General features: G+C 38.9%; 1 protein-coding gene and 1 non-coding gene across 2 annotated transcripts; both read right to left on the reverse strand.

Moving 5' to 3' along the window:
* Positions 1 to 343: 343 nt before the first annotated feature.
* LOC110890387 (tryptophan aminotransferase-related protein 4) lies at positions 344 to 2721 on the reverse strand. Its single transcript, XM_022137987.2, has 5 exons — positions 2291 to 2721; positions 1842 to 2136; positions 1462 to 1748; positions 1066 to 1346; positions 344 to 828 (listed from the first exon to the last, which is right to left on the reverse strand). The coding sequence occupies exons 1-5, from the start codon at positions 2623 to 2625 to the stop codon at positions 614 to 616; spliced, it is 1413 nt and encodes a 470-aa protein (XP_021993679.1). The 5' UTR covers positions 2626 to 2721; the 3' UTR covers positions 344 to 613.
* Positions 2722 to 15005: 12284 nt separating this feature from the next.
* On the reverse strand, positions 15006 to 15112 carry LOC118484382. The gene has a single exon (XR_004873493.1). It is a non-coding gene; the product is annotated as a small nucleolar RNA R71 (small nucleolar RNA).
* Positions 15113 to 15367: the final 255 nt, after the last annotated feature.

Genomic DNA, 15367 nt, shown 5'->3' on the forward strand with positions numbered 1-15367 from the left:
CGCCAAAATCTCTGATATATATATGTAATGTCCGGTATCATTATCCGGCACCAAGACATTCAGAATATCCTATTCGAATGGTCCATTTCATTCTCGTTGTTACCCTTCATTCATTCTCAGTTCTGCACTTGATCTTGTTCTTGTTTATCATGAATATCAATCCAAACACTCCTCTCAAATCCGCTGCAAACCCGGATGAATCCCAACACTAATAATCCCTAAGCTTTATCCCACTCTTAGATGCCACTAGGTTATAATTCCTCAATCATTATTGAGGTTGATTTCTAATACTGTTACAGTGTCGGGCCATTCTTGATCAACCAAGCTTGTCACACCCACATAATTTGAGAGCCAATGCTTTCTGAATTTTATTATTCAAAAGTGCGTACAAAACAAGGAATACAGAGACCCTTTTAAAGCTAAGGAACAACATCTTAAAAGCTTTAGACTTGGAGCAAAAAAAAAAAAACTAGCCAATGGCTTTATTCAAACTAATCCAAATAACAAAAGCGATAAACGAGATAAACAACTTCTTCCACACATGCAGCAAGATGACCCATAAACTTCCACATGCATGAAACAGTCAGAATGTTTAATCTGTCTTCAACACTTTTCACATTGTTTGGAGACTACCATTTTCAAGAGATATTAGGTTGGTGAATCGTATCATAAGCAACTCGAAGTCATCTTGTCTCACAGTGAGGCTAACTCGTGTATAACGATCTGTGGCACTTAATTGGCTTCCACTTAGGCTTATGATTTTTCCTGCTTCTAGCACTGAGCGACAGTCGTTGTCTTCTTCTCTTTCACATTTCACCCATGCGAAAGCTGCAATTATTGTATATTAAACCATCGCGTACATTTCAAATTTCATGATAAGGGGGTGTGTTTAGATATCTCTATATAACCAGTTTGGTTACATCTACTCCAATATTGATTACTCAAACCATAATAAATAAGCAACTAGAATCAGTCTATATCCAAATACATAATTAAAACCATCATATGGTGGATTGGAAACACAATAATTTGAACTGATTGTATATGTTACATGAAATAAATTACCTGGAGTTGGTAGCCTAGTTTCGTTGAAGTAATTGCAGTGAAAAGGGTGTCTATTCTGGAGTGAAAATCTAGTTGATTTTGAGAAGACAGAAGTTAACCTATCCCAACGCTCTGTCATCTTGGTGTAAGCAAATTCAAAAAACGGTTTTCCATCTTCATCTATTGTTGTTTGTAAAATCTTCAAAGCTCTTAGTTGGGTATCTTGTGAGATCCCCACAGCAGCCTTGGAGGTATATGATAAAATCTTTTCATATACATCTCTATCTTTTATAATTGCCCACCTATAGTTGAAAACAAAATATATAAGTATTTATTCAGTTTTTATAGATCTCTGCTAAAAACTGTTTCTACAATAGATATATAGATTTATGTACTAAATGATATGAAATACGATACCCAAAACGTGAACCAGCGTGGCCTGTGAGCTTAGAAAGAGAGAAAATCATGATATCCTGATCCGAAGGCTCCGGGATAGGTGTAAAATGTGGCCAATAGAAGACCTGATCATATATTGCCTTGCCTCCAAATACCGGCTTCTTCAACTCCCCATCTGGATTGTTTGGTGAGGTTACAAATTCAATCACATCCCGGTTATTTGTTGAATTTTTCGATTGCAATGAGTTTGTGTTTCCTTCAAACTCAAAATACTTGGAGCTAAAGAAGCTGGTCTGATCCCTGAACAGCTATACATCCCCGAAAAAGAAAAAGAAAGCTAAGAAGAACATAAAGAAATCAAAGTGGGAGTGAATATTTTTATAGATAGTAAAACTTGTTACCCAATAGAACGGTATGGAAGCGAGGACGTTGGACGGTGAAGAAGAGTTTCCAGAAGAAAGAGCGTAAACCGCTGCACTTAGAAGTTGGGCTGACCCGACACCGAAGACCATGTATCGTCCTTCAGTGACTGCATTCCTGGCTATGGAATGTAGCTTACGAATGCAATTTTCGAGGTCTTTTAACATCTTAGTGGCGTCAGCGTAGTTGTAACTCATACGATGCCAGCCCGATATGACAACTGCAGTATTGGCTGCGTTTTGAATCCAAAATGGCTCAAGGAATGTAAGATCCCCACTGCAACATACATAAATGTCACAACTATATAAATAAAATAAAAAAACGTTACATGTATATATCAGTTTAAGTGTTTAACCATTCCTTTTGTTTACATGTTTAGTATGAAAAGTTGACAGCATGAGATCATGTTTAGTATTAATCAGGAAGTTACCTTGTGGCAACTGCAGCACATTCAACAGAATACACAGAGCACTCAGACCCACTATAACAGTTAAAGCACTCACAAACAGGTTGACCATCAGAAGTCAAACGGTCAACAAAAGCTCTACCATGGCCGGAGCATGAGGCTGCTGCAACCGCCTCCGCCTCCGCCGCTGCCTTCTCGCTCCATGTCAACGCCAACGACGACTGCCAACTAATCTCCTGTTTCATATCTTCCCACCGAGCTCCACCTATATACATATATATACCTGTACAAAGTAGTATATTGATTGCTATAGAAATAAAGAAACAAATTCCATAACAGTTGTTCTTCATTTTGTTCATAGTTGAAGATGCAAAAAATGAAAACGGGTAAACGTTGTTAAATAGAAGAGTTAAGTGCGATTTTAGTCCTTGTGGTTTGAGTCATTTTGCCAATTTAGTCCAAAGGTAAACTTTTTTAGTTAAACAATTATATATGTTCAAGAAGATTAAAGTTGAGTTGTCATTGCTATTATAGAGACTTAAATGATACTCTTCCATTTTCTTCAGTCTAGTGTGAATCGCATGTTATTATAGAGTCTAAACAACCTATGGTTGTATGATTAAACTTGAGTTGTTTCAAGCCTAATGTTTTTGTAACTTGTTTGTCTTAAGAGCCTAAACAAACTATGACTGACTCTTAAAATACTAAAACTAGAGTTTGTTTATTTATTTCGATCTCGTTATGGGTTTCTCACTCATGATATATACTGCTTTTCAGAAAAACTAGTCTTAAGCACCCTTGCGTTGCAGCGGGGGGCAAACACCAATGTCAATCAGCGACTACCAGCACTGAAGTTGTGGCGTGTTAATGCGAAGAAACTAAACCGAAATGTAAAACATATAAAAGAATAACTAAGTCGATCTAGGACTTGCGCATTACGATGAATCTGTCAAACGAGAAAAAATAGATGACGTAAAAAGGTTTAACCACACACGCACGTTGCGTCATGTTAACTCGCAAAATTTCAAACCGAGCGCAAAACGAAAATTTTGCGAAAAATGAAAAGTATAGAGGACCAAAATTGAATGTAAATAAAATGGTGAGGTTAATTGTAAAAGATGAAAAGTTTAGGGGTTAAAAGTGAAAAAAATATTTTAGGTTAAAAGTAAAGATAAAAAGTTTTGGGGTTAAAAGTTAAAAAATCAAATAGTTTTGGGTTAAAAGTAAAGAATCAAATAATTTTTGGTTAAAAGTAAAAAATTCATTTTAAGAAAAAAAACTAATAAAGCATAAGTTACAACACCTTTATGCTTAAACATATCGAAAGTTGTAGTATTGGGTAATAATGATAGTTTCAAATGAATAGGTTTACATGTAAAACAAAAAAAATAAAATATTATTTTAGAAAGGTACTTTTTGTAAAATGTTATTTTAAACGTAAAGAAAAAAATAAATTCTAGCAATCCATGACAAAGAGGCAATCGTTTTCTACACTTGTAAATTGTCTCTACCTTCCAACCATATCAAAAACGTGTTTAAAGCAGAATTCCATTCTCCTTTCAAAAAATTTCTACCACAAAATACGTTATCTTATCTATCTCTCTCCATGTGTTGATTAAATAAAAAGTTAAAAGACAATACAAAGTCTGTCAAGTAGATCAGGCCATTGATCATACAAAGTCTGTGAAGTAGATCCCGCCATTGATCAAGCTTGTTTTAGTGGTTAAGATCACACAGTGTTGACGTTCGAAAATGGCGTTGTTGTTGCTCAACGTCGTTCACACCATCCCGTCCATGGCGTTTACCAAGGCGTTATTCAAAGGACGGGGAATCTCCACCGGTGTGGAAAACATTTTGTAGTCGACGTGGCACGTGGTTAATGGACGTAACTGTTAGCTGTTTAACCCCAACGGTTAACTTTTTTACCTTTTTTTTAAAATTATAATTTCACACTATAAATACAACCAACGTCTTCACCCAAATTTTTACAATATCCACCACTTCTTCATTTTTATACAAACTTTTCCACTTCAACGCCGTTCCACTTTACCAAAAAAATCGAGGATGGCAACCGTAGCGTGGACCAAAGAAGAGGATATTGCACTTTGCGTGTCACACCCCCAAAATACCACAAGCGGAAATCTCCGCGAGGCGTGTGACGTGCCAGAATCTAGCCACTAATCACACTGAAGTATGAATAAAATAGTAAATAGAAATTCCATTCAATATAGATAGTGTAACTCAAACATTAGTTTTGAAACCAAATATGTTCAGCGGAAGCATTAAATATTGTTTAAGGGGTTTAACATATAATGATCAGAAAACATTTCAACTTTTAGGCGTCTATTCAAGTGCCACGACCCTTAACCACTCCAGCATCCCAGACAGCATGTCCCGCATCAATGTACCTATAAGCCTGCAAGCATGCACAAAAAGTGTATCAGCATAAAGCTAGCGAGTTCACAGTTTTGTTAAACGTTTAGTTACCAAGCGTTTTGTTTATAGACATGTTGATAATAACTCGATACCGCAAGACGACTGTTTGTTTGCCCTTTCCCCAATGCCTATCAACATTGGTCGAGTGGTTAAGGTCATTAGTTCACGCCCGTCCCATCCAGGTACGTCGTGAGGGTGCCAAACCTAATAGCGCTATCAACTAATAACCCTGTTGCCCTCCAAGCAACTAGTTCGGTAGTAATATGGGACTTAAGTGATAGATTTGAGTGTATTATCCAACATCGTAATCAAATAGCAGTTATAATGTATCCCCTCCAGGGATGTAGTGTGTAAAGTATCCCCTACAGGGATGCAAGTTTGTTTGTTTGTCCCCACAGGACACATGATTGTGGAAGAGTAGTGAACTCACCTTAGGTTTGCTCGGTAAGTCTAGTTACTTGCTTACAATTGGTCAACCAAGTCCTAATATGGTTACCAATAAGTTAGGTTCATAGTCAAATAATACACGTATGGTTTAGTACGTTGCATACAAGCTTTGTTGTCAGGTAACACGTATAGCATAGCAGTCAAACAAAGTACCACATCGAAAACCCAAACATGTATAGTTTAGGTGTACGACCCCATAATAAGGACCCATTACATGCTGGCCCATATTCAAGAGTGTGCGACCACCTCTCGAGTGTGCGACCCATAGAGTGTGCTACATAAGGGGTGTGCGACCCACATAAATTCATAAATTGTGCGGCCTAAGTTATGTCAACAGTTCAATAGCCCAAATAGGTGTGTGTGCGGCCCACTATGGTGTGCGACATACGTGAGAGTGTGCGACCACACCATAGTGTGCGGTCACGCATCGTCAGCTTGTACATTACGTAGTCTTAACATGTACCCTACTTAAATATGCGACTAGTCATTGTGCGAACGGTTTCACTTGGCCGTAAATCATGGAATAAGTTAAAAAATTTACATCCATTCAATCAAATCCAATCAATTACCCATTTAATTGCATTGATTTACACGAAACCTAATTTCCATCTAATCATTAACAACAATTAACACAAGGCCATCCTTCAAATCGGATCAAACATCTAATGATATCCTCGAATACTCATCATTAACATAGCAGTTTAGCAATACAGCCCCAACAGATTTGTGACCATCAACATTCATATCATGGAACCCTAGTTCTTATGTAACATCAGAACTAATAATTGTTTATACCCGAAAACTATCAAAAGTGTGCATGTAATCACGCTAGATCATCATCGATCAACTTCACATAGATCACTTCTAATAGTTTGCTTATCACAGAATATTCATCAAAGACTCTACTAGCATACAACCCTAATTCCTCACACAAGATCATCACCAACACAACATCGCGTATCGGGTATTAAGCAAATGAACAAAGGTAGAACACTAACCATAGTGTAGGATGAATCAGTGATGTTTGGGATGAGAGAGCTTCGAATGAGGGAAGAGGGGGCTGCCATCGAGTTATGGGGAGATAGAAGAGAGTTTAAGGTTTGATTATGTTTTGGTGTTTGCAAGATTATGGGGAAACCACACACAACTGTGTGTGTATGCGATTACAATCAGAGTCGGGCCCAACTTTGGGCTACACTTGGGCCGGGTATCGTGGCACAATTGATTCGAGTTTGGGCCGAGGACAAAAACAAGGGGTGCGCGATCACGAGTGGGGTGTGCGACTCGAAGGCTTGTGCGACCAAGATTATAAAACCATACAACCTTTTAACATATAAAAATTCACACATTGGTTCAACACATTTAAGTACATTCATCCAAATTCATTCATTCCAAATACGTACATGCAAAAACAACGTAAGGCAAGGCATGAAAAGGAACTGGTAAAGGACTCTTGAAATTACGAGTTGTCACATCATCTCCAACTTGAAAGAAATTTCGTCCCGAAATTTGATAAGCCGACTTGGAGAGAAGAAGTGGTAGCTCAGGATGACTGGGATTTTCCTCGGGTGCCACATCATCTCCAACTTGAAAGCGAATTTGGTCTCGAAATTCACTAGTAGCATCAGAATTTGGTTCAGCAGTTTTGAACAATTGAGGGTACTTGAGCCTCATCTGATCTATAACAACCCTCCAAAAATCCTTAAAACACCTCTATATGTCCTAAAATACACCCAGTATACGAAAAACGGACCGGAAATACCTTTATTTTTACAAAAATCAGATAAAACAAACTTCAGTAGGACCTCGCGGGGCACGACCCAGTTAAACCCAGGCGTCGTGGGCCGCGACCCGGTGCCACCAAGCGGCACCCCAGTCCGCCACGTGTCGTGATGCGTATCGAGGCTAGTCGTTGAGTCGACACAGCCAGGGCCTACCCTAGCAGCCTCGCGGGCCGCGAAGGCCCTGCATTATATCTCTCGCGGGGCGCTCAAATTTATCGGGACACAAGGAAGAAGACTGCAGGAAGAAACCTAGTAATGGGATATGCTTCAATTGTGGAGAGAAGGGGCATATTAAACCGAAATGTCCGAAACTAGCTCCAGCCACGAACAGCAAAGCTACCAGGAATTCCAGAGCACTTGTTCTGACTGCTGAAGAAGCCAAGAAGATCCCAGATGTGATTGCCGGTATGTTTTTAGTTAATGATGTTGTTGCTAAAGTATTATTTAACTCTTGTGCGAACCAAAGCATTATTAGTACTTCGTTCTGCAAATTTCTCAATCAACCATTAACTAAACTTCAACAAGAATGTTTGGTAGAAACAGCAAACGGAGAATCCATTAAGATCACTGAAATCTTGCAGGGAGCAAGAATAGAAATTCTAAACCATAAATTTATTGCTAACCTTTACCCAATGAATCTGGCTGGATTTGACATTGTATTAGGAATGGATTGGTTAGTAGCCAATTAAAGGAGTGAAAAGATCACAATTAAAGGAGATAAGCCAACTAGGTCCACAAAATTCATCTCTGTGATGAAAACATCAAGTTATGCAAGGAAAGGATCACTAGTGTATATGATTTCCATAATCATTAACACTGAAGGAAAAGAATTGAAAGATATTCCCGTAGTGTCTCAATTCTCAGATGTTTTCCCAGAAAAGCTACCTGGACTACCGCCAGAGAGAGAGAGGTTGAATTCAGAATTCACCTACTACCAGGAACAGCACCAATTGTCAAGACACCCTACCGTTTAGCACCAGCGGAAATGCAAGAATTGAAGAAACAATTGGACGAACTTCTGGAGAAGGGTTTCATACAACCTAGTTAATCACCATGGGAAGCACCAATCTTGTTTGTCAAGAAAAAGGACGGATCAATGCGTATGTGCATTGATTACCGAGAATTGAACAAGGTCACAATTAAAAATCGATACCCACTGACGAGAATCGATAATCTGTTTGATCAACTGCAAGGAGCTCAATTCTTTTCTAAGATCGATTTACGCTCAGGATATCATCAACTGAAAGTACAGGAAGAGGATATTCCTAAAACTGCTTTTAGAACAAGGTACGGTCATTATGAATTTATAGTCATGCCATTTGGTTTAACCAATGCCCCAGCCGCATTTATAGACATGATGAACAGAATATGTAAACCATATCTGGATAAATTCATAATTGTCTTTATAGATGATATTCTAATTTACTCTAAGAGTAAAGAGGAACATGCATCGCATCTGCATGTACTCCTTACATTGCTGAGAAAAGAGAAGCTTTATGCTAAATTCTCAAAATGTGAATTTTGGTTACAAGAAATACAATTCCTTGGACACCTGGTTAATCATGAAGGAATTCATGTGGATCCGAACAAAATCAAGGCGATTACTAAATGGAAAGTCCCTGAATCACCAACGGAGGTGAGAAGTTTTCTTGGACTTGCAGGGTATTATAGTCGGTTATCAGAGATTTTTCTAGAATAGCCATTCCCTTAACGAAGCTGACTTATAAATCAATTAAGTTTGAATGGGGACCAAAACAGGAAGAAGCCTTTAGGATTCTTAAGCAAAGATTAACCAACGCACCCATACTCGCATTACCAGAAGGAACTGAAGACTTTATAGTCTATTGTGATGCATCTAAGTTAAGATATGGATGTGTGTTAATGCAACGTCAAAAGGTTATAGCCTATGCCTCTAGACAACTTAAGAATCATGAAGGGAATTATACAACCCATGATCTAGAGTTAGGAGCCATAATTTTTGCCTTTAAAATTTGGAGACATTATCTTTACAGTAGCAAGTTTACCATTTTCACCGATCATAAAGTCTAAGATATGTTTTCGGACAAAAAGAGTTAAATATGAGACAGAGATGTTGGATGGAAATTCTTAGTGATTATGATTGTAATATCCAGTATCATACAGGAAAGGCTAATGTAGTAGATGATGCTTTAAGTCGAAAGTATCATGAAAAGCCAAGACGAATACGTTCTCTCAAATTAAATCTGCAGATAGATTCAAATTAGTAAATTAGAGAAATACAGGAATCAGTAATCAAGGACGATACTGAAAAATTTAAAGGAAAAATTAAGGAACTAGAACAAGGAACAGATGGAATTTGGAGATTCCATAAGAAAAGAATCTGGATACCCAAACAAGGAAACCTACGCCATGAAATTTTAGAAGAAGCCCATAAGTCTAAGTATACGATACATCCTGGTAATGACAAAATGTATCAATACTTAAGAAAGAATTTTTGGTGGATAGGAATGAAAAAGGATATAGCAACCTATGTTGCCAAGTGTCTAACCTGTTCACAAATTAAAGCTGAACATCAGAAACCCTCTGGATTATTGCAGCAACTAGAAATGCCGATACGAAAATGGGAATTGATAACACTGGACTTTGTTACTAAATTACCCAAGACACGAAAAGGTAATGATACAATCTGGGTGATTGTAGACAGATTAACCAAGTCTGCTCATTTCTTACCAATGAAGGAAACTTTCAGTATGGAACAACTAGCCAAGTTATATGTAAATGAAATAGTTTCATTACATGGAATTCCTTTATCTATTGTTTCTGATAGAGATAGCCGTTTTACTTCTCATTTTTGGACTAGTTTCCAAAAAGCAATGGGAACCAAGTTAAATCTAAGCACTGCTTATCATCCTCAGACGGATGGACAAAGCGAAAGGACAATTCAGACAACGGAAGATATGCTTAGAGCTTGTATAATTGATTTCGGAGGAAATTGGGACGATCATTTACCATTAATAGAATTTTCCTACAATAATAGCTATCATACCAGTATCAATACTGCACCATTTGAAGCACTTTATGGACGAAAGTGCCGAACTCTAGTCTGTTTGGCAGAAATTGGAGAAAGCAACTGTCTGGACCAGAGATAGTACAAGAAACAACATATAATATTATTGAGTCAAGGAAAGGCTAAAAGCAGCACGTGATCGCCAAAAGAGTTACGCTGATAACAGGCGAAAACCGTTGGAAATTCAAATAGGAGATAAGGTATTATTAAAAGTTTCTCCATGGAAAGGAGTAGTCAGATTCAGAAAGAAGGGAAAGCTAAGCCCCAGGTATATTGGACCCTTTGAGATTATTAGAGGAATACGACCAGTAGCTTACTAGCTACAACTGCCAGAGGAAATGGGAGGAATACATGATATATTTCATGTATGTAATCTCAAGAAGTTCCTAGCAGATGAATCATTAGTGGTACCTGTTAAGGACATAGAGGTCTATGAGAAACTTAAGTTTGTAGAGAAACCTCTACAGATTGAAGAAAGGAAAATCAAGAATCTCAAACACAAGAGATTAGTTCTGGTCAAAGTGAAATGGGATTCCAAAAGAGGACCAGAGTACACTTGGGAACTTGAATCAGAGATGAAGAGGAAATATCCACACCTGTTCCAGTAGACCTCGAGGACAAGTTCTAAAACAAGGTGGCGAGGATATAACAACCCTCCTAAAATCCTTAAAACATCCCTATATATCCAAAAATACACACTGTATATGAAAAACGGACCCGGAATACCTTTATTTTTACAAAAATCAGGTAAAACAAATTTCAGTAGGACCTCGCGGGGCGCGACCCAGTTAACCCCAGGCATCGCAGGCCGCGACCCGGTGCTACCAGGCGACACCCAAGTCCGCCACGTGTTGTGATGCGCGTCGAGGCTAGTCGTTGAGTCGACACAGGGGGGGGGGGCGAGAAAGTCATTATCAAGCCTATATAAGGAGTGATCGACCTCAGTTTACAGTCGCTCAAATTTCTTTCTTTCTCTCTCGATATATAAGCTATAATACTCGGGGTATTATACCCACTAAAAAGCGAAGCTCTGCCTCATTGTAAGTATTATAACCCCCGGTTACGTATTAGTTACTCCTCCCGATTGATGTAGAGCTCCGTAACGCATGTCCAGGCTCTGCCTGACTTAGTCGTTGGAGTTCTGTCTCGGGGGAGGGCATAGCTAATGTAAATTGGGTTATCTTACTAACACGTGTGCATTGTTTAATTTAATAGATTATAACCAGGAAGTCACCAGAAAGCAATAGTATATAAAATAGCAATGTGAGTTATTCCCCTTTTTGCAAATAGTTTTTACAAAACCTCAATTATTTTAAATTATATTTCACAGTGATTGAGTATTTGTGATTCTACAATTACTGTCGGTATGTTGGGGTTTTGTATACATTACTTGTTACTACACTGTGAGTAGTAGCATGACCACAAGTCAGGATTGACAGTACCGTAGGTGGTAATTGAGTAGATGTAAACAAATGTAATTGCGGATGCCCTCAATACTGTAAGGTGATAAAAATTGTTTTGATTAAACTGCGATTCACTCGCCAGTATATCTTGCTGATAAAACTTTTTAAAACGCGTTTCAGGTAACAAAATGTGAAAGCCAAATAGAAGCCAGCTGGAGAGCACTGAAGGCTTGGAAAAGTGGCTATAAAAGTTACCTAAACAAGAAAGAAGTTTTATTTTAATAAATTAGGGTTTATCCCTATAAACATGTTGTAATGGAAACTTGGGTTTTTCCCATGTATTTATTAAATATAAAAGTTGGTGCTTCACTCTGATAGACTATTTTCTGACTATGGTCCTGATGTAATTTCCGCTGCCAAATTAATAAACACCGATACCACTGATACTGCGCTCGTGGCCGCCCGACCCAGGGCAGGGGTCAGGGTTGTGTCACACCCCGACTGCGTAAAACAACAAATCACGGTGGAAACGTCGGGGAGTGTTGTAACAGAATCATTGTTTCATAACACATGAAAATTGAAATTTTGTTTTATTGATTAACAGAAGTTACAATGTCTTAAAATCAAAGCAACATAACATAATTAACTAGTCTTGCATCTTTTATTGTCACTAAGGCCCAAGTCCGCCTAAGTGTATCTTGATCAATCCTATGCATCATCTCCTGAAAACACATGTGAAAATAGGTACGTCAGCATAAAAATGCATGTGAGATACATAGGTTTTATTGACGTAGGATTCATGACTTGTAAGTTTAAAGAAAATGTTTGTCAAAAGTAAATCAGGAACCTTGTAAAATGTTTTCTTTTATAAATCATACGAAACATCGATAAGAAATCAAATTATATAAAAGAAAAGTGTATGGTTAATTAAATAACCAAGTAAAAAGAGTTGTATAAAATAAACTATTTGTAAAACTGATGTGCACAAAATGCAACATATAAATTACATCAACTGTGGCATAAAACAAACCCGTTTTTAGTACTAATGTTGGAAAAGTGTTGTTTTGTCTTCCTTTTGTATTTTTCAGGATTAAATGAGCTCAAATGAACAAAAGAAGCAAAAAGGAAGCTAAATCTAACATAAATACTAGAAAAGGGACAAACGTGGCATGCCCGACCCCCCGACAGCATCTTCCCAAGCAAAAACAAGAGAACAGAAGGCTGAACACGCCCCGTACTCACTGAGCACAGGGGCGTGCCCAGGTGTCAGCAGAAAAGTCAAAGTTGTAGAAGCTTCTATCGTCCACCACGGGGTCGTGCTCAGCGGACACGGGACCGTGGTCAACTCTAAGATTCGCAGAATCTAGGGAAATCTTGATAGTACAGATACGCTTCTGCACACGGGGTCGTGCTCAGCGGACACAGGGGCGTGGTCAACTAATGCAGACAAACTGCATTTAATGAAGAAAGTGAAGGAGGATGGACACGGGGCCGTGCCCGAGCTGCTGTTCAGGCCGTAAATAGGGGTGCTTGGCTCATTTGCAAACCATCCCTTGGCACACCACCTCTCTCACACTTCACCCACCACCCACCACCATCACAACACAATCATCCACCACCATGATCCATCATCCATCATAGAGTGTGTGAGTCGTCTCGGGATCCAAGATTGATCGTAAGAGTTCTTGACAATCAAAGGCCATGTTTGCCTAAGTCTCTTACATCACTTGGTGAAGACAAGTGTTTAGTGTAATGCTTTTTATTTTTTATCTTTTCGCACTTTTTATTTGGTTATGTATTAATGACTTTAACAACTAGTTTCTTATGTTGAAGGTGATTCTTCCTTATCGTTTGTCCGTGGTGTCTTGGCATTATTTTACTGTCTATATAAAATAAAAGATTTTCACCATTCATATCTCCACGGTCTATATGAAGATATGTTGGCTACCTGGTCGGGGGTTAAGGGAACGGTTTGGTAAGAGTCTTGCCATTGTTCAGTGTATAGATCCTGCAAAGGACCTGGGTCAAATTTAGTAGGACCTCCTTCAATACCTACCGGTATTGGATGGCGGGGATCCAAACTCTTTGATCCCCTCATAAGTAAGCTACTATTAAAACTTTAACCCGGCTACTTAGGACTGTATCCCTGCTGACTCAGACTAGTTAGCCGAGGGTAACGTCGCCTTCAAAAGAGGGGCCTACCACATTATGCATTAATAACTTAATTAATTATCTTTCAATAATCCGACCCTTTAGGATTGTAACCTTGCTGACTCAAACTACTGGGTTGAGGGTAACGTCACCTTCAAAAGAGGGGCCTACTACAATAACTAAGATAATCTCTTAAAAAGTGCAAAAGTGCGGAAATAATCAAAGGTTACACTACACACAAGTCGGATCCAAGTGATTCATCTTGTCTATCTGTTTTTATTTTTATTTTATTTTTCAGCATTTTTGTTAGTTTTATTTTTTTTTTAATTTAAAAACCTTTTTTCTACTTTTTGATTTGATTAGACGTTGAGGATAAACCAGTACTAAAAGCTCTTGTGTCCTTGGACGACCTCGGTATCTTACCAACACTATACTACGTCCACGATGGGTGCGCTTGGCCATATGTGTGTTTAGTGTTAGTAAATATCGTGTTTTATAAATTTAAAACTTGGCTAAAAAGTGTAAAAGGGCTTAAAATGTAAATAAAAACCTATAACACGACACGCACATCAAGTTTTTGGCGCCGTTGTCGGGGACACAAGGATTTTAAGAAAGTTAGGAATCAACGACCTAATCGTTTTTTTCTTGTTTTTCTGTTTTTTTAGGATCTTCTTAATTTTTCAGTTTCTGCAGAGCTCAGCATGGGCCGTGCCTGGTCAGACACGGGCCGTGCCCAGCGTTGTGAATGCCAGTTTTTATTTTCCGAGTTACAGAGAGTTGAGCACGGGGCCGTGTCGGTGCAACACGGGGCCGTGTCGAACTCCCCAGTAACATGGATCCGGAAAACAATCACTGTATCTCCGACCACGGGCCGTGTTCATCTGAACACGGGGCCGTGGTGAAGCTTCTGACCAACGTTCTTTTTGTTTTCTTGCAGGACTTGGAACTCAGGCGCCACATCTGAACTTTCCACGTAGTGTATGAGCTCCGGTTCTATTAGAGACGTAAAAGAACCCCTAGATGAACCCGATCGCTTTCTGAGAAAAAGACTTAAAGCTAAAAACCAAGAGAAAGTTTCGGGGGACCCACTTCCAATGGCGGACCAACGTACCCTCATGGATTACCTACGATCCACCGTAGGTAATCTCGGCGCCGCTATCAATGCATCGAATGTCGAAGCCAACAACTTCGAACTTCGGCCACATTTGATACAGATGCTTCAAAACTCCGCAACCTTCCATGGGCTTGCGGACGAGGATCCTCATCTACATATTACTAATTTCTTAGAAATATGTGATACCTTTCGGATCAATGGAGCATCAAACAACGCCATCCGCCTTCGAATGTTTCCATTTTCACTAAAAGACCGAGCTAAGGCTTGGCTTAACGCCCTCCCAGTTAGCTCGGTAAACACCTGGGATGAACTAGCCCAAAAGTTTCTATATAAGTATTTCCCTCCTGCTAAAACGGCTAAATTAATGACTGAAATTATTACATATTCACAAGAGGATGGGGAATCCTTATATGAAACTTGGGAAAGGTTCAAGGAGCTACTAAGAAAGTGTCCTCATCACGGTCTTGCAGTGTAGCAACAAGTATCCTCTTTCTACAATGGGTTGTTGCCACACACAAGACAAACACTTGACTCTAGCTCCGGGGGACTCTTAGGTAATCGTCGCCCAAATGAAATATATAATCAAATTGAGGAAATTGCTCAAACCAATTTTCAGTGGCACACTCCCTGAGGCAATAAATCTATTGCCCCGGGCGCCCATAAGGTTGATGAAAGCACTTCTTTATAAGCCCAAATCGAGGCCCTTTCTTCAAAAATCAA

The sequence above is a fragment of the Helianthus annuus genome, chromosome 11, assembly GCF_002127325.2.
Source record: "Helianthus annuus cultivar XRQ/B chromosome 11, HanXRQr2.0-SUNRISE, whole genome shotgun sequence".
Classification (NCBI taxonomy): Eukaryota; Viridiplantae; Streptophyta; class Magnoliopsida; order Asterales; family Asteraceae; genus Helianthus; species Helianthus annuus.

Excerpts from the sequence above, each read along its gene's own strand:
- LOC110890387 (XM_022137987.2), bottom strand. The coding sequence starts at position 2,625 with ATGAACAAAATGAAGAACAACTGTTATGGAATTTGTTTCTTTATTTCT. Across the intron at positions 1,749-1,841 it reads CTTCCATACCGTTCTATTGG|CTGTTCAGGGATCAGACCAG; the intron begins GTAACAAGTTTT and ends GGGGATGTATAG. Across the intron at positions 1,347-1,461 it reads CACGCTGGTTCACGTTTTGG|GTGGGCAATTATAAAAGATA; the intron begins GTATCGTATTTC and ends TTTCAACTATAG.